Below are 25,838 nucleotides of genomic sequence, written 5' to 3'. Positions count from 1 at the left end.
TGCTGTATCTTCAAGTTTTGATAGGTTGTATTTTATTTAAGATATTTTAAACTTCTCTTGAGGCTTCTTTTTCGACCCAGGTGTTATTTAGAAGTACGTTGTTTAATTTCAAAATATTTTGAGTTTTTCCAGCTCTTTCTATTATTGATTTCTGATAATTCCATTGTAATCTAAGAACATGCTTGGTATGATTTCTATTCTTACAAATTTGTCAAGGTGTGTTTTATGGTCCAGAATGTAGTCTATCTGGTGAATGTTTCATATGAGCTTGAGAAGAGGGTACATTTTAATGTTGTTGGATGGACTGTTTTATAAATGTCAGTTAGATGAAGCTGATTGTTACTGCTGTTCAGGTCAACTTACTGATTTTCTGCTTGCTTGATATATCAATTAATGGAAAAGGGGTGTTGAAATCTCCAACTATATTAGTGGATCTGTGGATTTTGAATTCCTTACAGTTCTATCAGTTTTGGGCTCCATATTTTGATACTCTGTTATTAAGTGTATATACACAAAGGATTGTTATGTTTTCTTGGAAAATTAACCCCTCTACCATTATGCCAATCTTTATGCCTCATGATTTCCCTTATTCTGAAGTCTGCTTTGTCTGAAATTAATATAGCTACTCCAGCTTTCTTTTCACTTCTTTTAGCATGGCATTTCTTTATCCCTTAACTTTTAACCTGTGTCTTTATATTTAAAGCATGTTTCCTGTAGGCAACATATAGTTGAGTCTTGGTTTTTCATCCACTCTGACAATGTTTTTTAATTGGTGTATTTGGACCATTCACATTTAAAGTGATTATTGATATAGTTGGATTCATGTTTGTTTTCTGATCCTTGTGCTTGCTTCCCTCCCTCCCCCTCCTTTTCTCTTTCTTTCTTTTCTTGTTTTATTTGAGCATTTTATCTCTTAGTCTGTCAATTATACTAAAACTTTGTTTTGTAAGCAATTGCCCTAGAGTTTGCAATATACATCTTATACTAATCTAAGTCCACCTTCATATGGTACTACATTGCTTTCTGTGTAGTTCATAAAATATTTCATAAAAGAATATTCTCAGTTCATCCCTCCTGTCCCTGATGGCATCACTGTCGTTCATTTCTCTTTTCCATATTCTATAATCACTCAATACCTTGTTACTGTTATTAAATATTTCTATTTTAGATTAATTAAGGATAAGAAAAATTAATGATTTTCTTTTACCTTTTCTTGTTCCATCTCTGCTACGCTTCCTTTCTTTATGTAGAACTGAGTTTTTGACCTGTATCATTTCCTTCTTCTTGAAGAACCTCTTTTAACGTTTCTTCCAGAGAAGGTCTTCTGGCTATGAATTCCCTCAGTTTTTGTTTATCTGAGAAAGTCTTTATTCCTCCTTACTTAGAAAAGGATTTTTTATGTCTAGAATTTTAGATTGGTCCTTTTCTTCAACACCTTAAAAATTTCACTCCATTCTTTTCTTACTTGCTTGGTTTCCCATGAGAAATTCTCTATAATTCTTATCCTTGTTGGTCTATAGATAGGGTATTCTCTCCCTCCTCTTGGCTTCCACCCCCTACCTTTTCTCAAGATTTTCTCTTTGTGTTTTGTTTTATGGAGTTTAAGTATATGATGTCTAGGTGTAGATGTTTTAGTATTTATCCTACTTGATGTTCTCTGAGATTCCTGGATCTGTGGATGGTGTCTAATTAATTTTGGCAATTTCTTGGCCATTATTACTTCAGATATTTCTTAAGTTCCATTTTCTCTTTTCCTTCTGGTATTCCAGTTCCATGTGTCATATACATTCAGAATTGTCCCATAGTTCTTTGGTATTCTATTTTATTCATTCTTTTTTCTCTTTACATTTCAGTTTTGAAAGTTTCTATTATCTTATCCTAAAGCTGGCTGTTTCTTTCCTGGGTTGTGTCCAGTCTACTGATGAGCTCATCAATGGCCTTATTTCTGTTATAGTATTTTTGATATCTAGCATTTCATTTTTATTATTCATTAATGTTTCCATCTCTTTGTGTATATTACCCACCGTTCTTTCATGTTGTCTACCTTTTCCATTAGAATCTTTAAAATGTTAATTACATTTATTTTAAATTCCTGTTCTAATCATTCCAAAATGTGATTTTTTTTTTTTTCGTTAAGCGGACCTCTCACTGTTGTGGCCTCTCCCGTTGCAGAGCACAGGCTCCGGATGCACAGGCTCAGCGGCCATGGCTCACAGGCCCAGCCGCTCCGCGGCATGTGGGCTCTTCCCGGACCAGGGCACGAACCCGTGTCCCCTGCATCGGCAGGCGGCCTCTCAATCACTGCGCCACCAGGGAAGCCCCAAAATGTGATTTGAATCTGATTTGAATCTGATTCTAATGTTTGCTTTTTCTCTTCAAACTTCCTTTTAGTGTGCCTTTTAATTTTGTGTTGAAAACTAGACATGATGTATCGAGTAATAAGAACTCAAATAAATAGGCTTTTAGTGTGAGGTTTTATGTTAATTTGGCCAGGAGTTGGTCTGTGTTTAATGTTTGCTGAATCTTTAGATGGCAGAGCCATCAAATTCCTCTAATGTCCTTGTGTTTTTCCTCCCCTGTCTTTTTGGGCATCTCAAAGAACTCTTCCTTAGTTGGAGTTTGTGTCTTGCAGCTCTTTCAAATGTAATCTACTATTATACTGGAGCCCTATTGGTGTGTGTTAAAGTATGGAAGAGGGGAAACATTCTGTACTCTTATGATTAAGTCACAGCCTTGTGTGACTTAAGCATCTGTGTCCCTGGGCTGTGACCTTCTTAGATATTTCTTAGCTTTTCTCATTTAGGTGAGACAGGATGACTAGAAGGGGCTGGAGTTGGAAAATGCCATTCTCTCATGTGGTAAAAGACTCTGAGCTTTTTTCCTGGAGAGGATGCCATTTTACAGATAATGCTCTGGGCATATTTTACAATGTTTACTTTCTCTCTTCTCATGCCAGAGCCATGAGGGGATTTTTCTTGACTCTTCACCATGAGGATCTTGTGGGATTCCTAGAGGTAAAACTCATGAAAGTATGGGGGTATCCCAAAGACTGTGTCCCCCAGGAGTTTCTCATCTTCAAGCTAGCCCACATTCAGCCTCCAACAATTCATCAAAATGACCATTTAAATGTTTCTACTATTTACTGGCTCTAGTGGCTTTTGTTCCAGGTAAGCAGATTTTGGCTGTGACTCTCTGGATTCACCCATCACTCCTGATTTCAGGGTGGCAATTTACCCTGCAAACTCAGCTCTCTGTTTTGTCCAAGAAAAGTCATGGATTTTCAGTTTGTCCAGCTTTTTTCTTATTGTAAGAACAGACGTGATGACTTCCAAGCTTTTTACATGTCTGAGCTGAAACTGAAAGTCTTAGAACTTCTTTTGTATGTTAATGTCTTTGGTTTTCTCATTTCTCCTTCTCAATTTTTAACCACATGGGTGTAGGTCAAAACTGGTACAAAATTGTCATATTAGGAGCAAAGATAAAAATCATAATTTTTGCATTAAATGGTTTTGAGAAATGGATATATGAACTGATAGATGTTTGGGTTGGTAGATAGCTAGATTAATGAAAAGGTGTTTATCCTTCTATCTTTCTTATGAGTCCTGGACAATTCATAGGTATTGCTGACTGAAGAATATTGGAATATATTGGTTTAGATGAGAAATTGGCAAATTTCCTTGAAAAGCCAGATAGAAAATATTTTAGGTTTTGCAGCTCAGACTGTCTCTGCTGCAGCTGCTCAACTCTGCCATTATAGTGCAAAAGCAGCCATTGATAATACTTAAGTGAGTGTGACTATGTTTCAATAAAAGTTTATTTACAAATATAGGCTATGAGCTGGATTTGACCTGGGGGCCATAGTTTACCAACTCCTGGTCTAGATCAGTGATAGTTAATTTTTATTCTATAGCTCTGGTCTAGTACTGATTATCAAGAGATGCTGGCCATGTTTTATTTGCATATATTCTATTATGTTCAGATATTGAACCATGTTACGATGAATATTTTAATATATTCCTTAGAAGGGTTCTAAAAATTTTAAGGTTTAAGAGGCACCAAAGGTCAAGGCTCAGTTTATGAGAGTGAAAACAGTCTCACATTTGCCCTGAAAATGTGACTCATATTCATTCAGAATAATAATAAAAAAGTTCCCAGTAAGTGTGTAGTTTGTTAGTTTTAAATTGTGTATTTTTATTACTTTACATAATCAGTTAGGCTTGACAGGTATTATGAAGGTGGATGACAGAAGCATTGCCCAAGATCAATAGATGGTAGGGCCAGGACTACAATCCAAAGGCAATCTGACTTCTAGGGCAGAGCTCCTTCAACATAATATATTGTATCACTCACGTCATCTGGAGGTGGAGACAATAGATTGAATATTAGCTTTGTTCAGAGGCTAATTCTGGGACATTATTCTTAATAAGAAAAGTAGGATTATGTTCATTATTTCAAATAATTCTGTGCTGGCCATTATTTCAAAGCATTTGGGAAGGCAGAAATAGATTTATAAGTTACTAAAATAAATCAGACAAACAATTTTGCTTAAAAATTATGGAATAATTAAGTTGAAAGGGATATAGAGTGTTTAATTCAATGATCTAACTTTAGAGGCAAATAAACTTGAGACCCAGAGAAGCTAAGTGACTTGGGGGCCAGTGTAGTTTAACAAAAGAGCATGCAATATATGTAAATTAAGCCATCATGCTGTATGCCTTAAACTTGTACAGTGACGCATGTCAACTATTTCTTAATAAAACTGGAAAAAGCATAGTACTGGAAGTTCATAATAGTAGTAAGCTAGAGCCACATTGGGAAAGTCAGTTGTTAAATTTTCAGGAATTTTTGTGAGCCGGTTATTGAATATATTCATGATTAAAAACATATGAAAACTCATAAATTATATTAAAAACAAAGATTTATACGATCAAAATGCATCGCTTAATGATTATTTTATTATATATTTCTGTTGTCTACACTCTTGAGGTTATTTATATCTAGTGTATCTGTATGGTGGAAGTGCTGTGTAGTGGTGTCCTACCCAACTCTGTTCAGTGAAGTGACATTGATAGCTTTAAAATGACCACAGGGGAGTATTTACACTACAGAAATTGGCAGATGCTGCAAATAACACTCTCTCATCCCTTCCCCACCGCTGCCATGCCTCAAGCTGGTTAATTAATATTTACCAGCATATCATTGGCCATGACTTCTGTGTTATATACTTGCCTGTTTATGTGCCTGGCTTTGCTGCAAGACTGTGAGTTCCTTGAGGTTGTTCCTCATATCCCTGGTACCCAGCACAAGGCTTGGCATATAGTTGGCATACAAATTTTTGTAGACTGAATGGGTGGACTTTATATTCATTCAGTCCTCGATTCAAATCCTGGCTCCATGTGACTTCATGTTTATTAGTAAAATGAGGATAATAATACCAGTCTTGCATGATTTTTGTGAGGATTAATGAAAAGACCCAGATATCTGTCTGGTACATAGTAGGTGTAAAAAAGTAGTCAACGTTTATGATTATAACTTAAGAAGAAGGAGACATAAATGCCATTAGGGTCCAGACTTAAATATGCAGAGAGCTTTGTATTAAGTATTTGACTACAAATTGGATGAGAATCAAGAATGTGGCAGTGTTATTTTTGTGAGTGTACATACTTCTTCTCCTTCCCACACAAAATAATGGGATATATTAAAAGGAATATGATATATAAGAGGCAGGAAGCAATCCCTCTGTTGTATTTGGCTTTGTTCAGGCTCTTATTACAGTATCAGGTCCAGTTTTACATTGCTTATTTTAAAGAGGATGTCAAAAAACTATATGTAGCATGTCCTGGGAAGAACCAACAACTATGATTAAAGGGATAGAAAATAGGTCCTTTGAGGCAAGTTTAAGGAATTGAGTTTGTTTATTCTGGAAAGGAGATGGTGAAGGAGTTACTTAACTATCTTCAAGTACATGAAGGGTTATTATAAGGAGGACACTCTCATGTTGTTCTGCAAATGCACAGAGGACCGAAAGAGGAAATCGACTTATTTCATTTAAAGAAAATTGTGTTAAACACTGAAATTGACTGTCAGGGGATGTCATGGAATCTCCATTTTTGAAAATATTTAAAAAGAGCAGCAGCAGATGGTTGTTTATTGAAAGGTTTAAATGTTTGACCTCATGAAAGTGACAGGCAGAATTGTAGAACTTGAAGCTTTTTTCACCTCTACGATATGATTTTCTTATATTTTATTGAAACTTACCAGGCATATCCCAGATATCTCATTGGAAAACCACTTACAGTTTGATAAAATTATTCTTTAGCTTGCATTGTATCTTAATTGCTGGATTTATCTTGAATGAAGACATTCAGTATTATCTGTCTGCTAATACCTAAATTGAAGTCAGATACAAACAGTCCACATTTGTACTTTTTATACTCTATTCAACATATCTATTACTTAACAGTGTTCAGTATTAATATTTTTTAAAGTAGTATATTCTAAATATTTTGTAACTCTTTTGCGACAGGGAATCCTCTTGGTATATGATATTACAAATTATCAAAGCTTTGAGAATTTAGAAGATTGGTATTCTGTGGTGAAGAAAGTGAGTGAGGAGTCTGAAACTCAGCCACTGGTTGCCTTGGTGGGCAATAAAAGTAAGTTATTAATGTTTATTTATATATAGTAAACTTTATTTGTCTATCCTGTAGTTTTTATTCCTAAAAAAAATTGATGTTTGGAAACATAAATAGATACTGTTTTCCTGGAGTGAGCAAGTTGAGGAGAAAATTCCTAAAGATGTGTACAGTCTTTTCAATAACAGTTTGATGCTTGATCTATCGTAATTGCTCTGCCGCTTTGGCCAATTCCTTGTTAAGGTAAGTTCTGTTCTGCAGTGTGTGTGTGTTTTGGCTTCCTGTTGTCTAAGGAAGCAGCGTGGACTATTAAGAACAGCAACACAGCTGCAGATTTTATGATATTACACTGCAGCTTCAGCTCTGCCCCAGAGATTTTGAAAGATACATTTCATTAAATGATACCCTGTTCTAGGGAAGGAAGCAGTGTCTGCATGGAATTTTGTGTGCATTGTTCCTTGCTCTCATCGCTCATAAACTTCCTTTTCTAAATTTTTGAGGTTTGTTCTTAAATATAGATTTTTTTTTTGAGAAAGAGTATATTGGGAGAGGAGTGGTGCATGGTAAAAATGATGGATAAGTAATTTTTGAGATCTGTCTCTTGGGCTATGATATACAGCATATAAAAATTATAAGACTGAATTCAGTACAGGATTATTATTTGGTTCATAGTCCTGCAATGCATTTACCCTGGTAAAGGGGACCTTAATAAGAGTTCTCAAATATATAAGATATGATATTACCTAATCTTCTACAACTTATTTGAGGTCAGAAAAAGAGAAAATGAATTTAAATTATACCATGGAGGATTCAGGTCAGGAACTGTTTCCTGACTATAAGCTTTGTTAAATCAATACCCAAGTATACTACCAAGAGAATTATCTACTCCAAAAGTCTTTAAAAATACAGTGCATTTTTTTTGTCTATAATTGTTTAGGAAATAGTACTTCCTGAAGGACCAAGCCATGATTTTTTCATTATGTGGTTTTGCACACTTAGATGAACATTCAATAAATCCAAGCCTTACTTCAAAACCATTACAAAACAGGTGTGAATATCATTTCTCTGAAGAGTTAAAAATATAAATTTTATAATACTTTCTAGAAAACAGTATCACATATCACAAAATGTATGGCTTGGGTAAAAGAAACATTTTTTTTTTAAAGCTTTAGTTAAATTTTGCTCATCTATTTTTTAGATCTAATTGAGTAAATCAGATGCTTTTCAATTCATTGAAATCCCCCTTTACAAATCATAAGTTTTGATGAGCTTAGGTTCTGTTTCTGAGTGCAGCTTTTCATTTTAGGAGATCATTTGTTAGTCATTAGTCATGTCACCAAAGCATTGGTTTATATTATAGTTAAATTTGTGCTTTATTGGAAGTTTTCCTTCACCTTTTGGGAAATTATAGAGTAAGGGAGTGATGGGGGTTTGGATTTGTTTTCATTTCTTTCAGGATATAATCTAACTACATCTGGAGTAATGGTGTAGTGGTGCAAAATTATATACATTATGTTATGTGTTTATGCTATCCTGTGAGGCCTCTGCCATTGGTCACTGTCTAAGACAGGATGTCAGGCTAGATGGGCTATTGGACTGTGCTGGTGATGCCATTCCTGGGTTTCAAAAACAAACATTTATATAATTATATGAATTTATGCAAAAAACTGTTACAGTGTTATGTTTGAGATTTAATTGCATGAAAGTCAAAAGAATTTTTTTACTTTTGGTTTAGCTCTAACCCCTTTCTTGTATTTATAATACTCTCTTTCAGAATGCGATCATGTAATAGAGTATGCAGTCACACAGAATGTTACATGTGTAAAATTAAGTGATTAGAGATGAACATTTTCCTGGATATTATTTACTGCTATCTGTCACCGGCCCAGTTTCATATGATCAATATGATCATGTAGTGAATGATCTTATAATTTGTGTTTACAAGTTGATGTTACATTATAGTAGTATGCACTCATTTTGGGGATATAATTATATTAAAAAGCAAAGATTTTGTTTTTGAGCAACACCAAACTAATTAAAGAGATTTTATTAAGAGTTTCTATATCAAGGGCCTCATGAAACATTGGAAGGTTTTCCAAGTCAAGAAAGCAGCTCCCAGATTCAGAGAATGTTCCAGATGGCAAGGCTTTCACAGTTGTTTCATCTGACTTTTTTCATTCATCAGATGAGTGTTATATTTGTTCAATCTGTTGTTTCTTTTTATTCCTCTTTTTCTGCTTTCTCTTGAGTTAATTGATCATTTATTATTACATTTTATTTCACCTATTAACTTATACATATTATATCTTTATATATTATATTCTTAGTTGTTTCCTTAAGATGTTCACTATACATCCTTAATTAGTCTACCTTCAAATAATAATAGTATATCTCTTCATGTGTAGTATAAGGAACTTAAACATTAGTGTTTAATTACCTCCCGCCCCAATCCTTTGTGTTATTATTGTCAGATATATTTTTACATATTCTATAAATAACTTTTGCTTTAAACGATCATTTGGCTTTTAAGAGCAATTAAAAATAAGAAAAAAGGTACATTTTATTTTACATTTGCTTATTACATTGCCAGCACTCTTTATTTATCTGTTTAGATCCAAGAGTCTGTTTGATAGCAGATTCTGTTTGAAGAACTTCCTTTAACATTTCTTTTAGAGTAGATCTATTGACAGTGAATTTCCTCAATTAAAAGCAAAGACTTTAGATACTGGTTAAAGGCAAAGCAAAGGAAGCATGATGGGAAGACGTTTGAAGCTGAATTATTATGATCATTATCTACACAGAGTCATCATCTGCCTAAATGAGCTTTTAAAAATTCGTTATTCTGTCCTATTCTTTGCTTGAATAGAAAGCATATGTTGAAAAGAAGTATGTGTAGGCTATGAAAATATTGGCAGCGGTAGCCAACTTTTAGCCAAAGTTTAGCAAAAAGATGGGATAGAGAAAATTTCCATACAAAGAGTGTGTGTGTGTGAATTTGTCCCATAGTAAGAGCTTATAATTAGTAAGTTATAAAATCATGTACTTTTTATTAAAATATGGTAAACTCTCAGAAATTTGGGCTGAGGATTGAGAATAGTTTTAGGCAAAGATGAATTACAGGTTTATTTTTGTAAAAATTGCATTTTATTATGGTTTAACTAGTGTAGGTTAATGATATAGCCAGCAGAGGAAGGGACTTGCTTTAATGAAATAGAATTGATAATTAGTAAGTTAATTATTTCAGTATATAATACTTAAAAGTATATAATATATTTGACCCTTGAACAACGCAGGGGTTAGGGGCATAGTTCCTTCCTGCAGTCAAAAATCCACGTTTAACTTATAGTCAGCCCTTTGTAAACTCTGTTCCTCCTTATTCACGGTTCTGCATCCATGGATTGAATCAACTTCGGATCATGTAGTACTGTAGTATTTACTATTAAAAAAAATCTGCATGTAAGTGGACCTGCACAGTTCAAACCAGTGTTGTTCAGGGGTCAACTGTACTTAAAACAAATTAATTTATTTTATTTTATATTCAATTCTAAAAGGTTATAAAACAGTAGTGTTATTTCTTTGTACTGTTTAAGATTTTAAGTGAAGTATTGAGTCATGGTTAAGATCAGAGGCTTTTAAGTTTAGATAGACTTTGCTTACAAGCCCAGTTTCTTCACTTATCAGCAGTGTAACATCAGACAATTTACTTATGTCTTTAAGTCTCAATTTCTTCATCTGGAAATAAGTATCATGGTTTCTGTCTGATAAAGTTGGTTTAAGGATTAAATGAGCTATTACATAAAAACACTTAGAACATATTTCCTGTACACTGTAAGTGCTCAGTAACTATTAGTTATTATTATTAACCATAATAGCCTTTTAAAAGCATGGACTATAGCTTCAGTTAGAAAGATCACAAGTTCCAAATTAGTACAGCTGACATAGATATTTTACAAAAGTAGCCTGAAGAAAATGGTTCCTAGAGAATTCCTTTGTTGCCATCTTATTCCTTGATTTTTACCATGATAGTTCTCATGCTGTGTGTTGGGTAGGGCAATTCATTCAGAAAACATTCTTGAGTGCCAGCTATGTGTATTCAGCTAGCCATTGTTAATTTGTGCAAAGGTTGAACCACAGAGAATGCTTAAGGAGTGATTGGGACCTGCTAATCTGTGTCTTAATTTTGTTCTTTTTCTCTACCATCTTCAAGTTTTCTAGGAATTTGATTTCTTTTGCTTTGTCTGGTTGTTGGGATTAATAAATAAAATTATGTTCAAATTTCCATGGAAGGCCCTACTTTTCCCTAGTGAGGTAAAAAAATATTCCTGGTAGTAACTTTCAAAATGGGAAAGAGGGAGGACTTCCCTGGTGGCACAGTGGTTAAGAATCCACCTGCCAATGCAGGGGACACGGGTTCGAGCCCTGGTCCGGGAAGATCCCACATGCCGCAGAGCAACTAAGCCCGTGTGCCACAACAACTGAGCCTGCGCTCTAGAGCCTGTGAGCCACAACTACTGAGCCTGCGTGCCACAGCTACTGAAGCCTGTGCACCTAGAGCCCATGCTCCACAACAAAGAGAAGCCACCACAATGAGAAGCCTGCGCACCACAACGAAGAGTAGCCCCCGCTCACCTCAACTCGAGAAAGCCTGTGTGTAGCAACAAAGACCCAATGCAGCCAAAAATAAATAAAGTTATTTAAAAAAAATGGGAAAGGGTAAGTCATCTACTTATTCTGTGTGTTTTGTGGAAGTTCCATTGGAGTTTGATGATGTCGTCGGCTCCAAGTATAGTGCATTGTCTGATCGGCTATGAATATAGCCACATAAGCACCTGGAAACAATTATATTACCATCTAAGGCAACTTCTGCACCAGGCTTAATACCCGATTTCCTGGCCTTGAAGGTCTTGCTCTCCCAGCATCGGGGCACTCTCACTTGATCAGAGCCTGCACTGCAGAACCTAGGGATTTTCAATATATGACCACTTATTACAGGCTTATTACAGGTGCACCTGACCATGGCCCAACACACAATCATCAACTCTCATGTGAACTATGGCACTAGCTTCCTAACTCTTCCTCCTGCTCTTAGCTTTGATCTCCTAAATCCAGTTCCCAAATGGCAAATCATACTGTATGACTTCTCTCCTTAAAACCTTCTAGTGCTTTCTCATCACACTAGAATGAAATCCAAACTCCTTATCCAATTTCATCAAGCACAGGGTTATCTGGCTCCTACCTACATCTCAGACCTCATTTTCTACTAAATGCTCCCTTGTCCACTATATGTGTAAGGCACACTTGTCTTGGCTGGCTCCATTTTGTCATTTGGATCTCATCTTAAATGTCATCTCCTCAGAGTTGCCTTCTTTGACCACTCAAATCTAAACGAGTCATCAAGTCCCTTTTTGTCAGGACGTTCTGTTTCAGTTATTTGCATAGTCTCATTGTCATCTGATACCATTTCTTGTTTGTTTCTTGTCTGTCTAAGCTCTGTGAAAGCTAGGGACCTCATCACTTAGAACAATGTCTGAATGAATGAATACCAAATGAATGGATAAAAGCCTTTTCAGGAAGACCCTGTTGAAATTAAAAGTGTATATGGCCTGGGATATGTTATTCAGGGAAAATGGTTTTCTTAATAAGGAAAAATACATAGTAGGTAACAGGGAACTTATTAGATGGCCTTCAGGCCCAACTGGCCTAGTGAATTCCACTCTGGTGAATAATGTGAGAGTTTCTTAAGAAACACATTGAAGTTATATTATGCTGGATCATGTTAGAGATAAAATGTCATAGATTTTATATCATGACTTTAGGTTAAATAAATTTTAAAAAATTAAGAATTTTGCTGCATTTTCTTGTGACTTTTACATACTGATAGAAACTTACACTTTCAACTTTTTATTTACAAATTTTAAATTTTGGTGCTTTATTTAAAAATCAGAGTCTGCACTCAAATACACTTTTAGTTTTTCTTTTAGTGTTTCAGGGAAAGTTCAAATTAAAATGAAATGAACACTCAGGAATATTAATTTTTTAAAGATTAATTTTGTATTCAATCCATGTTTTATAACCACATGGCATTTTAATTTGTCATTTTGTTATTTTCTATCTTTAAGCTGTTATGTTTTTCTACTATCTGATCCATCACCTAGTTTCTTCCCTGACTAGCTAACATTCTCAGTTGGATAGATTGTAAACAGAAATTAACAGGGTTGCATAGGAGCTGCCCCCTTCCTGATTTATAGCATCTTAGTTAGTGGAGGGGTGGTGGTTATCAGTAACTTGTATTGGGAGTAGGAATTATCATGCTCCAGTATAGAGTGGATGGATGAATGATTTCTACTCTTAAAGATATTAAACAGATCCTTTCCCAAATAAAGACTAATAACTCAGATTTTTAAACAATCTTCATGACAGATGAGGGCATAGAGAAGAGTGCATCAACACTAATTAACAATGTTGAGTGTATATTCTTCTTAACAGTGATTGATTGTTCTTGGAGTACTATCTCTGCCCAGGAAGTGATGTTTTACACTGTGAGGTTCAAAGGTTACATTTTAATGTACCCTGTAAGTTGTGTTCCCTGAACTCCATGGAAATGTATTAGTAAAACAAGTAAATTTTAAGTTGAAAATTTTACTGATGCTCTCAGTAAAGTTATCACAAGGCTTTTAAAGACTATTCTTTATTCTTAGTAATAGATGAGTATAAGAGATGGCTTTATGTCCAGCTTTAAGAACTTTATGGGAATTTACATGAAAGTACTTACCTATACTACGACTCTTTTGAGTTTTCAAAAATTCTTATTGTATCTGGAGAGTGGAAATGTGAAACTATGAAGTAAGTAACATATACTTTGATTTCTGTTTTGAAGGATTCATATCAACTTCTATAAAATTTATCATCTACAATATTTTAACAAAGTGAACAAGTGAGTCATTATTACCAGTTTGTTTAAAAAAGTTTACAATTTATAAAGCATAAACAAAAACTCTTTTGAGGATTTGAAAAGTTCATTCTGTTTATACAGTCTAAATTATAACATTCTGCGCCTTACCCATTTACTTTAATATGGTTCTTTTTGTTCTGGTGATAGTAATCCCAAAAGTATCAGACCCAAGTGTCTTTTTCAGATGGACCTAATGTTTCTGTTGTTTCATTTTTTTTCTTTTTTCTTTTTCCTCTCTTTACATGTAAATTTGTCAAATAGAGCCATGATTATATACATACTGGAGGATGCTGGTAGCATCTTATTCTGATACTGATAGCATCAGTGTTCTGTATACTGAGTGAGAGAGTATTTTAATACATACGCTTACAGCTGTTCTCTTATGTGGTATTTCATACTCCTACTGTACTTTAAGAACACTGATAGTATTTCAGGTTTAATTGGTTGAGTAGTTTTATCAAATTAAATGCATAAGCTTGCATTCACACTGGTGTTGTGACTGATATATTGGGGAAGAAAATGTCAAATAAGTGCTTTTTCATAATACTAATCAGAAACCACTTTTCACCTGACAGTTGTTGCAGTGATGTTATTATGTCAATTCATAGTTACTTTTTTTTAGTTGGCCTACTTTAAACCATTTTGGCAGTATTACAGTTTACTTAGCCTGAGAAGTTTAAGGATTTTGTGGTTTTGTTTTGTTTGTTTTGGGGGAATTGTGTAAGCATTTCGGTCATAGCAATCTGTTTATATGATTTCTGTCTGTCTTTCATTGTCATGATAGAGGAAGTTTATTAAATGCTAAAGAAAGCATAATCCACCTGTTGTTTCTTTTATGATGACTGATTTTAAATTTTAGAAGCAATTAATTATTAAATATTGAATTAATATTAAATAAAATATTAAAAAAGAATACAGCTATAAAAACTTTGTGAAAAGATTTGAGATTTTTATTAATGTAATTTAAGTCCCTTTAATGATTTATTTTGCTTTATATTTGCTGTGATTGTTTAATAAATCCAATATAGATTAAAAGAACACTAGAGTGGGGATCAGAAAACTTTGTCCTGCTACTGTCATTTTATCTAGCTACATTACCTTGGCAATTTATTTAATCACTTAAGATGATCCTCCTCATGTATAAAATAAGTTGATTGTACTAGGCAATCATGAGCACCTTCTATTCCTAAAATATGATGACCCAAACTATGTTTAGTTGTAAGTCTGATTAATTGAACATATTTGTTGCCATACAATTTTTTAAAATTTATTTATTTAATTTATTTATTTTTGCGGTACGCGGGCCTCTCACTGTTTTGGCCTCTCCCGCTGCGGAGCACAGGCTCCGGACGCGCAGGCTCAGCGGCCATGGCTCACGGGTCCAGCCGTTCCACGGCATGTGGGATCTTTCCAGACCGGGGCACAAACCCACGTCCCCTGCATCGGCAGGCGGACTCTCAGCCACTGCGCCACCAGGGAAGCCCGCCATACAATTTTAAGAGAGTTTAACTTTTCATGTGATTGAAATCCTGTCTTCTTATCTTTGCAGAGATGATTTCTTAGGCTCATTTTATCATTCAGTTATTAGATTATTAAGTATCCATTTTCTATATACATGAATAGGTGCATATACCTAATAACAATAAATATAACCAAGATTTATTGAATTCTTAGTATTTGCCAGGCACACCCTGGAAATATGACCAACTTTCAAGTGCTTTTGGGGCTCTAAAAATAGCATTTCTTTTTTTCTTTGAAGTATAGTTGATTTACAATATTATGTTAGTTTAGGGTAAACAACATCATGATTCAATATTTTTATAGATAATACTCCATTTAAAGTTATAAAGTATTGGCTATATTCCCTATGCTGTACAATATATCCTTGTAGCTTATTTCTTTTATACATAGTAGTTTGTACCTCTTAAGCCCCTACCCTATCTTGCCCCTCTTCCCTTCCCTCTCTCTACTGGTAATGACTAGTTTGATCTCTATAATGTTCTGAAAAAGTCACCTTTTTTAGAGCAGAGTTTTTTATTTTATTTTTTTACCGTTTGGAATTATGTAGGTGTTCTGTAACTAAAGCTCCATGAAGGCAGAGACTTGTCTATCTTGTTCACTGCTGTGTCTCTAGTATCAAGCTCAGTCCCTGGCACACAGAAAATGCTCAATAAATACTTGTTATGAATGACTAGAAAATTATTAATTCTCTACCTTAGTAAAAGATAAAACTATGGAAATTTTGAGATGATAAAGAGAAAGTAATACTGTTTTTTTTCCTAGCTTTTGTAAAACTCTGAGGCTAAGTTTTTCATCTGGAAGAGGCATATAATAACAGCCTCGCTTGGTGCTTATGAGTTACTACTACATAAGATCATGTAAAAAGCCTCTTACATTGCACACATAGTTCTTTTGAAAACTAAACTCTTAGCCCTCATCGCTTAATTTTCATTCAAAATTTTAACTTTAAAAAGATGAGAAGTGGTATTTTCCCTTATGGATATTTATTTTATAGTGTGTTCTAGCACCTTAGTATCTTTAATATAGAGACAGTATAGAGTAGTGGTCAAGGACACAGACTTCTAAGTAAGACCACTTAGGTTTAGATATGGGCTCACTTATTTAAATGTGTGACCATGATAAGGTACTCACCCTCTTTGTACCTTAGTTTTGTCATCTGTAAAATGGAAATAACAATAGCACCTACCTTATAAGGAGGTCGTTATAAAAATTAAATATATATAAAGCTCTTAAAACCATGCCTGGTATATATAGGTGCTATATGTGTTAGTTGTTGTTATTGTATTTCCCACTCTTTCTCCAGATCCTCTCTTCTAGTTATGGGTAATGGGAGGAAGTATTGCTAAGTCTCGTATTTTTTTAATTTAAGGATTTAAAAATCAAAAACATTAAAAATTTTGTGAAATGTCTTTGAAATACATAAAAAATGATTAAAATTTTGGTTATAATTATTGTTTGGAAGTCACCCTTCACTTAACTTGTAGTTTAGAAGTATATTTTTCTGAAAAAATATTTAAATTCAGTTAATGGAGGTGATATAATTTTGATATTCAATCTGAATGGTGAAAGCTGGTGTACAGTTGCCATGAATTTTTATCTCAAGTTTATTTTGCTTTGCAGACATGTGTCTAATAAAAAAAAAAGATGCTGCATAAACCATCATTGGAGTTTGAATGTACTTCTGTTTTTGGTTGAGGTATAAATGTTATTTCTGGCTGTGTCCTTCATACTTAGCTCTTCTTACAACAAATGGAAAGGCCTTAATTGTACCTAAGGGAATAGTTAATCCACAGTGGACATATGGTGGACAAAAGCTGAGTCTAGTAAATAAAATAAAATTATAAATGGTAAAGATTTGAATGCTTACAAAGTCTGGCAGCTATAAAAGATAGTGTATTGTTTGAGATTAGCAAATTTTCTCTGAAGCATAATAGTAATAATTCTTTTCTTGGTGTGTTTTTGTTGTATGTTTATATGTAAATTCGACTGAAAGACATACTCTCAACTTATGTATAAAGCATATTTGTCTTTTTTTAATTGTTCATTAAGCTTTGTGATGTGACTTTGACATCAATAATAAAGGCTGATGATATCACATTTTTGGAAAGTTACTGCTCCTTTGACTGGGGGCAGTTAATTAGCATTAACCCAGAACAGCTCTTGGGCTTTATGGATTTGAGCATTATATGTGGTTGCACTGCTCCAGCAAAAGGTTAAGTATTAATGGAAAATGGTCACAGCCCTTTTACTTAAAGAAAACATGTTACTTGTAAGTTTTCTTTTGATTTTACTTTTACAGTTACATTGAATGTCTTCATTCATTTAGCCATCCATAAAGCAAATATTGTTGCACATGCGGTGGATAATAAGTCTTTTTAGGACTACTTGTGTGGCATGTCACAGATCATTAACTGCAAGTAACCACCTGACTTGAGGGAAGCCTGGAAGCATCATTATAGTGAAATAAGCTTTTATTTAGGCATCACTGCAGCACATTGATTTATTGAAATGTCACCAATTGCTACTGTGAAAATATATTCTCATTATCATTCAGGGAATGGTAAAAATTAACCACTGTATACTGTAAAAGATATATATTGCTAACAGTGGAAAAAATAAGAATAAATATTATGGTCTGTATTTTTTAATAATTAAAGAATTAATTAGATGATTAGGCTAAATTAGGTAATTCTTGTAGGATGTTTTCACATCTATGTGTGATTCTATACGTGTTAAAGGCATGTTCTCAGTTCTTTCTAATTTGAAATACCTTAAAATTAGGCAGCATAGAAAGATAATAGCAAACTTAATATAACTATTGTATTTAAGACAGTCAATCCATCAAGTAATAAGTTCTTTCTGTGAGCACATGGCTGCTTCCTAGGCACATATATCATGAATCCAGCCTTCAAGAAACTTGTCTTTTTGTGGAAATAAGATTAGCATAATGGACAAAAAGTACAAAAGAAAAACAACATATAGTTAAGCACTACTGTATCAATGAGAGGGAAAGGATTAAGAGGAATGTAGACCTCAAACTGAGTTTTTGCAAAACTGGTAGGGTTTGGATACATCTTGTTATAGGTAAGTGTTGAGCCAATTCAAGGGTATCTCTGCATTTGGAATTTAATGTTGACTTAAAAAAATTTTTTTAAATTTATTTCTTATTGGAATATAGTTGATGTACATTGTTGTGTTAGTTTCAGGTGTATAGCAAAGTGAATCAGTTTTACATATATCCACTTTTTTTAAGATTCTTTTCCCATATAGGTCATTACAGAGATTGAGTAGAGTTCCCTGTGCTATAGAGTAGGTCCTTATTAGTTATCTATTTTATATATAGTAGTGTGTATCTGTCAATCCCAATCTCCCAATTTATCCCTACTCTCCTTTCCCCCCTGGTAACCGTAGGTTTGTTTTTTACATCTGTGACTCTATTTCTGTTTTGTAAATAAGTTCATTTGTACCATTTTTTTGGATTCCATATATGAGTAATATCATATGATATTTGTCTTTCTCTGTCTGACTTCACTCAGTATGACAATCTCTAGGTCCATCTGTGTTGCTGCAAATGGCATTATTTTGCTCTTTTTTATGGCTGAGTAATATTCCATAGTATATATGTACCACATATTTATCCATTCCTCTGACGATGGACATGTAGGTTGCTTCCATGTCTTGGCTATTGTAAATAGTGCTGCAATGAACATTGGGGTGCATGTATCTTTTCAAATTATGGTTTTCTCCAGATATATGCCCAGGAGTGGGATTGCTAGATCATATGGTAGTTCTGTTTTTAGTTTTTAAGGAACTTCCATACTGTTCTCCATAGTGGCTGTACCAATTTACATTCCCACCAGCAGTATAGGAGGGTTCCCTTTTCTCCATACCGTCTCCAGCATTTGTTGTTTAGATTTTTTGATGATGCATTTCTCTAATAATTAGTGATGTTGAGCATCTTTTCATGTGCTTTTAGGCCAACTGTGTGTGTTTTATGGAGACCTCCTAGAGTAATGAAAATAAAAACAAAAAATAAACAGGACCTAATTAAACTTAAAAGCGTTTGCACAGAAAATGAAATCTTAAACAAAACAAAAAGACAACCCACAGAATGGGAGGAAATATTTGCAAACGAAGTGACCAACGAGGGATTAATCTCCAAAAAGAGCTCATGCAGTTCAGTATCAAAAAACAAACAACCCAATCAGAAAATGGGCAGAAGGAGCAATCCCACTACTGAGCATATAACCTGAGAAAACCATAACTCAGAAAGATACATGTACCACAATGTTCATTGCAGCTCTATTTACAATAGCCAGGTCATGGAAGTGACCTAAATGTCCATCGACAGATGAATGGATAAAGAAGATGTGGCACATATATGCAATGGAATATTACTCAACCATAAAAAGGAACAAAATTGAGTTATTTGTAATCAGGTGGATGGACCTAGAGACTGTCATAGAGTGAAGTAAGTCAGAAAGAGAAAAAACAAATACTGTATGTTAACGCATATATATATGGAATCTAAAAAAATGGTACTGATGAACCTGGTGTCAGGGTAGGAATAGAGATGCAGACATAGAGAACGGATTTGAGGACATGGGGGAAAGGGGAAGCTGGGACAAAGTGAGAGAGGAGCATTGGCATATATACACTACCAAATGTAAAATGGATGGCTAGTGAGAGGCTGCTGTGTAGCACAGGGAGATCAGCTCGATGCTTTGTGACAACCTAGAGGGGTGGGATATGGAGGGTGGGAGGGAGGCTCAAGAGGGAGGGGATATGGGGATATATGTATACATGTAGCTGATTCACTTTGTTGTACAGCAGAAACTAACAGCATTGTAATGCAATTATACTCCAAGAAAGATGTAAAAAAAAAAAAAAAAAAAAGAAAATGGGCAGAAGATCTAAATGTTGGCTTTTTTACAAAAAAAAAAAAAAAAGAATCTCCTAAGAACTCATTTTAGAGTTTCTTAAAATATGAGTTCCACTTCCATATTTTGGTGTTTGTTTCCATGCTAGGAGGATCTAAATAACAAAAATACTAGAGCCTGTATTAGTTTGCCAGGGCTGCCATAATAAAGTACCTCAAACTGGGTGGTTTAAACAACAGAAATTTATTTTCTAACAATTCTAGAGGCTAGAAGTCTGAGATCAAGGTGTCTGCAGGGTTGGTTTGTAGATGGCTGTCTTCTCCCTTTATCTTCACATGGTCTTTCCTTTGTGCATGTCTGTGTATGAATCTCCTCTTTTAAGGATCACAGTCATGCTGGATTAGGGCCCATCCATATAACCTCAGTTTTACCTTAATTACTTCTTTAAAGGCCCTATATTGAAATAAAGTCACATTCCGAAGGTCTGGGGGTTAAAACTTCAACGTATGAATTTGAGGGAGGGCAGGGTTGACATAGTTCGGCCCAAAGCAGAGCCATTATGCTTTAATATGTTAGAAGTAAATCTCAAAGAATCATAGAAGTTGAAGCTAGAATAATACAGAAATCTTCTGATTTTATTATTTTATTTACTAATGAGGAAACCAAAATAAGAGCTCTTTTGAAAACGTTATTAAAATCAATGGACGTTAAATTTGTAGACCACCTTTGAATATTTAATATTTGAAACTGTGGATTAGTCAGATTATTTGAATAACTTTTTGTTTGTTATCAGAATCAAATGCACATACTATGCAAATTATTGGAAGAATGCTTCTAAAAGCAAATGGTGCCCTCCTCCTTTTTGTTCTGTTCTGGTACTTCTGAAATTATAATGGAAGCCAAAGGAAAGGAAAGTGGGTTGATTTACAGAAATAGAGTATCACATATGACTTTTAGAACCACGTAGTCATACGTTGAAGATACTGTGGGTTCAGGTCCAGACTACCATAGTAAAGCGACTATCACAACAAAGTGAGTCACACAAATTTTTTGGTTTCCCAGGGCATATAAATGTTATATTTACACTATACTGTAGTCTGTTAAGTGTGCAATAGCATTAAGTCTAAAAAAGCAACATACATACCTTAATTAATACTTTATTGCTAAGAAAACACTAATCATCATCTGAGCCTTTAGCAAGTTGTCATCTTTTTGCTGGTGTAGGGCCTTGCCTCACTGTTGATGGCTGCTAAATGATCAGGGTGGTAGTTGACGAAGGTTGGGCTGGCTGTGGCAATTTCTTAAAATAAGACAATGAAGTTTGCCTCATTGATTGATTTTTCCCTTCACAAACGCTTTCTCTTCTGCATGCCATGCTGTTTGATAGCATTTTACCCACAGTAGAACTTCTTTCCTCAGACATAAAAAAGAATGAAATACTGTTATTTGCAGCAACGTGGATGGACCTAGATAATATTATGTTTAGTGAAATAAGCCTGACAGAGAAAGACAAATACTATATGATATCACTTATATGTGGAATGTAAAAAATAACACAAAGGAATATATATGTATATGTGAAACAGAATCACAGATACAGAAAACTTGTGGTTACCAAAGAGGAGAGGGAAGGGAGGAGGGACAAATTAGAAGTATGGAATCAACAGATACAAAATACTATATATAAAATAGATAAGCAATAAGGATTTACTGTATAGCACAGGGAATTATACCAGTTATCTTGTAATAACCTATAATGGGATATAATCTGCAAAAATACTGAATTACTATGCTGTAAACCTAAAACTAACACAATATTATAAATCAACTATACTTCAATAAAAAATCAACAACAAAAAATAGTCACCTGACAAAGAAAAAAAAATTGGAGCCAATCCCCTTAAACCCTGCCGCTGCTTTATCAACTCAGTTTATGTAATATTCTAAATCCTTTGTTGTCATTTCAACAGTCTTCACATCATCTTTACCAGAAGTTGATTACCTCTCAAGCAACCACATTTTTTAGTTATCTGTAAAAAGCAACTCCTGATTCATTAAAGTTTTGTCATAAGATTGCAGCAATTCAGTCACATCTTCAGGCTCCACTTCTAATTCTAGTTCTGTTGCTGTTTCTGCTACATCTGCAGTTACTTCCTGCAATGAAGTTTTAAACCCTTCAAAGTCATCCAAGAGGGTTGGAATTAACTTCCAGACTTCTGTTAATGTTGTTATTTTGACTTCTTCCCAAGAATAACTAATGTTATTTAATGGCATCTAGAATGATGAATCTTTCCAGAATGTTTTCAATTACTTTGCCCTGATCCATCAGAGGAATCACTATCTTTGGCAATTATAGCCTTACAAAATGTATTTCTTAGATAATAAGACTTGAAAGTTAAAATTACTCCTTGATCTATGGCTATGGAAAGGATGTTGTATTAGCAGGCATGAAAACATTAATCTCATTGTGCATCTCCATCAGAGCTCTTCGGTGACCAGGTGCATTGTCAGTGAGCAATAATATTTTGAAAGGAATCCTTTTTTTCTGAGCAGTAGGTCTCAACTGTGGGCTTAAAATATTCAGTAAACCATGTTATAAATAGATGTACTGTCATCTAGACTTTGTTGTTCCATCTAGGAGCACAGGCAGAGAAGATATAGCATAATTCTTAAGGGACCTAGGATTTTTAGAATGGTAAATGAGCACTGGCTTCAACTTAAAGTCATGAGCTGCATTAGCCCCTAACAAGAGAGTCAACCTGTCCTTTGAAGGCAGGCATTGACTTCTCTCCAGTTCTGAAAGTCCTAGATGGCATCTTCTTCCAATATAAGGCTGTTTTATCTACATTGAAAATCTGTTGTTTTGTGTAGCCACCTTCATCAGTTAACTTAGCTAGATCTTCTGGATAACTTGCTGCAGCTTCTCTATGAGTACTTGGTGCTTCACCTTGCACTTTTATGTTATGGAGATGGCTTCTTTCCCTAGACCTCATTAATCAACTTCTGTTAGCTGCAAACTTTTCTTCTGCAGCTTCCTTACCTCTCTAAGCCTTCGTTAGTTAAAGAGAGTGCTTTGCTTTGGATTAGGCTTTGACTTATGGGAATGTTTTGGCTGGATCATCTTCTATCCAGACCACTAAAACTTTCTCCATATCAAGAAAAAGTTTGCAAATGATGCAACCAACAAGGGCTTAATTTCCAAAATACACAAACAGCTCCTACAATTCAATAACAATAAAACAAACAACCTAATCAAAAAATGGGCAGAAGACCTAAATAGACATTTTTCCAAAGAAGGCATACAGATGGCCAATAGGCACATGAAAAGATGCTCATCATTGCTAATTACTAGAGAAATGCAAATCAAAACTACAATGAGGTACATATATACAATGGAATATTACTCAGCCATAAAAAAGAATGAAATAATGCCATTTGCAGCAATATGGATGGACCTAGAGATTACTAAGTGAAGTAAGACAGAGAAAGACAAATATCATATATCACTTATATATGGAATCTAAAAAAATGATAGAAATGAACTTATTTAGAAAACAGAAATAGACTCACAGACTTAGGAAACAAACTTATGGTTACCAAAGAAGAAAGGTGGGGGGGAGTGATAAATTAGGAATTTGGGGTTAACATATACACACTACTATATATAAAATAGGTAAACAACAAGGACATACTGTATAGCACAGGGAACTCTGCTCAATATTCTGTAATAACCTAAATGGGAAAAGAATCTGAAAAAGAATAGATACGTGTATATGTATAACTGAATCACTGCCGTACACCAGAGGCTAACACAACATTGTAAATCAACTGTACTCCAATATAAAATAAAAATTTTAGAAAGTAGTAGAAAAGTTATTTAAAAAAGCCTACAATGAGTTACCACCTCTCACCAGTTAGAATGACCATCATTGAAAAGTCTACAAATAATAAATGCCGGAGAGGGTGTGGAGAAAAGGGAACCCTCTTACACTGTTGGTGGGAATGTAAATTGATACAGCCACTGTGGAGAACAGTATGGAGCTTCCTTAGAAAACTAAAATTAGAACTACCATACGACCCAGCAATCCCACTACTGGGCATATACCTAGACAAAACTATAGTTTGAAAAGATACATGCACTGCTGTGTTCATAGCAGCACTGTTTACAGTAGCCAAGACATGGAAACAGTCTAAATGTCCATTGACAGATGAATGGATAAAGAAGATGTGGTACATATATACAGTGGAATATTACTCAGCCATTAAAAATAATGAAATAATGCTGTTTGCAGCAACATGGATGGACCTAGAGATTATCATACTAACTGAAGTAAGTCAGAAAGAGAAAGACAAATACCATATGATATCACTTATATGTGGAATCTAAAATATGGCACAGGTGAACATATCCGTGAAACAAAAACAGACTTACAGATATGGAAAACAGATTGTGGTTGCCAAGGGGGAGAGGGGATGGGAGAGGGCAGGACAGGGAGTTTGGGATTAACAGATGCAAACTATTATATATAGGATAGATAAACCACAAGCTCCTACTGTATAGCACAGGGAACTATATTCAATATCCTATGATAAACCATAATGGAAAAGAATATGAAAGAGAAAATATATATATATATTTATATATTTATATATATATATATATAAAACTGAGTCACTTTGCTGTACAGCAGAAATTAAACAAAACATTGTAAATCAACTATAATAAAAACTTTTCTCCATATCAGCAGTAAGGCTGTTTTGCTTTCTTATCATTTGTGTGTTCACTGGAGTAGCACTTTTAATTTCCTTTAAGGACTTTTCCATTGCCTTCACAACTTGGCTAACTTTGACACAAGAGGCCTAGCTTTTGGCCTACCTCAGCTATTGACATGCCTTCCTCACTAAGCTTAATCATTCTAGATTTTCATTTAAAGTGAGAGACGTGTGACTCTTTCCCTTGAACACTTAGAGGTCATTGTAGGGTTACTAATTGGCCTAATTTGAATATTGTTGTGTCTCAGGGAATAGGGAGGCATGAAGAGAGAAAGAGAGACGGTGGAATGGCCAGTCGATGGAGCAGTTAGAACAGACACAATATTTATCGATTAAGTTTGCAGTCTTATATGGGGTCAGTTTGTGATGCCCCCAAACAATTACAACAGTAACATCAAAGGTCGCTGATGATACATCATCTTAAGAAACATAATAATAATGGAAAAGTTTGAAACATCATGAAAATTGCCAAAATGTGACACAAAAACACAGCAAATGCTGTTGGAAAAATGATACCAATAGACTTGCTCAATGCAGTGTCGCCACAAACCTTCAATTTTTAGAAAATGCAATACCTGCGAAGCACAATAAAGTGAAATGCAATGAAATGAGGTATGCCTGTATCTAACATTCAAGTGAACTCTTTTTTTGCTGAATATGCTAGGCTTAATTCCAGAAGATGGTCTATTTTATCTCTTTTTGAACTGATGGTTTTCTGTTGACTTTTTTCAAATTTAAAAAATATGATGCATATGGAAATATAAACTTTAAAATTTTTGGAAGATGTTGAGGAACAAATGAACTATCCAAGGATCTGTTGGAAACATATAAAAAGTAACTGAGTTTTAATAAGAAGCTCTACCTAGTATTGTTATAATCTATCATATAGTCTCCATATAATCAAAGATTTGTTATTGATAGTTTTTCAAGTGGATCATCACAGTGAAAATTTTCAGGTGCAGCAAGGCAGTCATGACACTTGATGTGATCAGTTGGGCTCTGTATTATAAATACTATAAATATAATAATGTGATAAATATATATGATTACAGTTTATATTCTGATATGCTTTCTAAA

The 25,838-nt window shown here is 34.4% G+C and overlaps 1 protein-coding gene across 2 annotated transcripts in view; it reads left to right on the top strand.

Moving 5' to 3' along the window:
• The window catches only part of RAB28 (RAB28, member RAS oncogene family), a gene marked incomplete at its 3' end in the record, with an annotated part of 94,250 nt that overhangs the window by 15,478 nt on the left and 52,934 nt on the right, over nt 1-25,838 (top strand). For both annotated transcript variants that reach the window (XM_079709641.1, XM_079709642.1), the window contains exon 4: nt 6,527-6,656. In XM_079709641.1, the coding sequence (XP_079565767.1) occupies nt 6,527-6,656 (130 nt within the window). The remainder of the gene's footprint in view (nt 1-6,526; nt 6,657-25,838) is intronic.

Source organism: Hyperoodon ampullatus (genome assembly GCF_949752795.1).
Source record: "Hyperoodon ampullatus genome assembly, chromosome: 1".
Taxonomy (NCBI): Eukaryota; Metazoa; Chordata; class Mammalia; order Artiodactyla; family Ziphiidae; genus Hyperoodon; species Hyperoodon ampullatus.
This window is presented reverse-complemented; position numbering and strand designations above follow the sequence as displayed.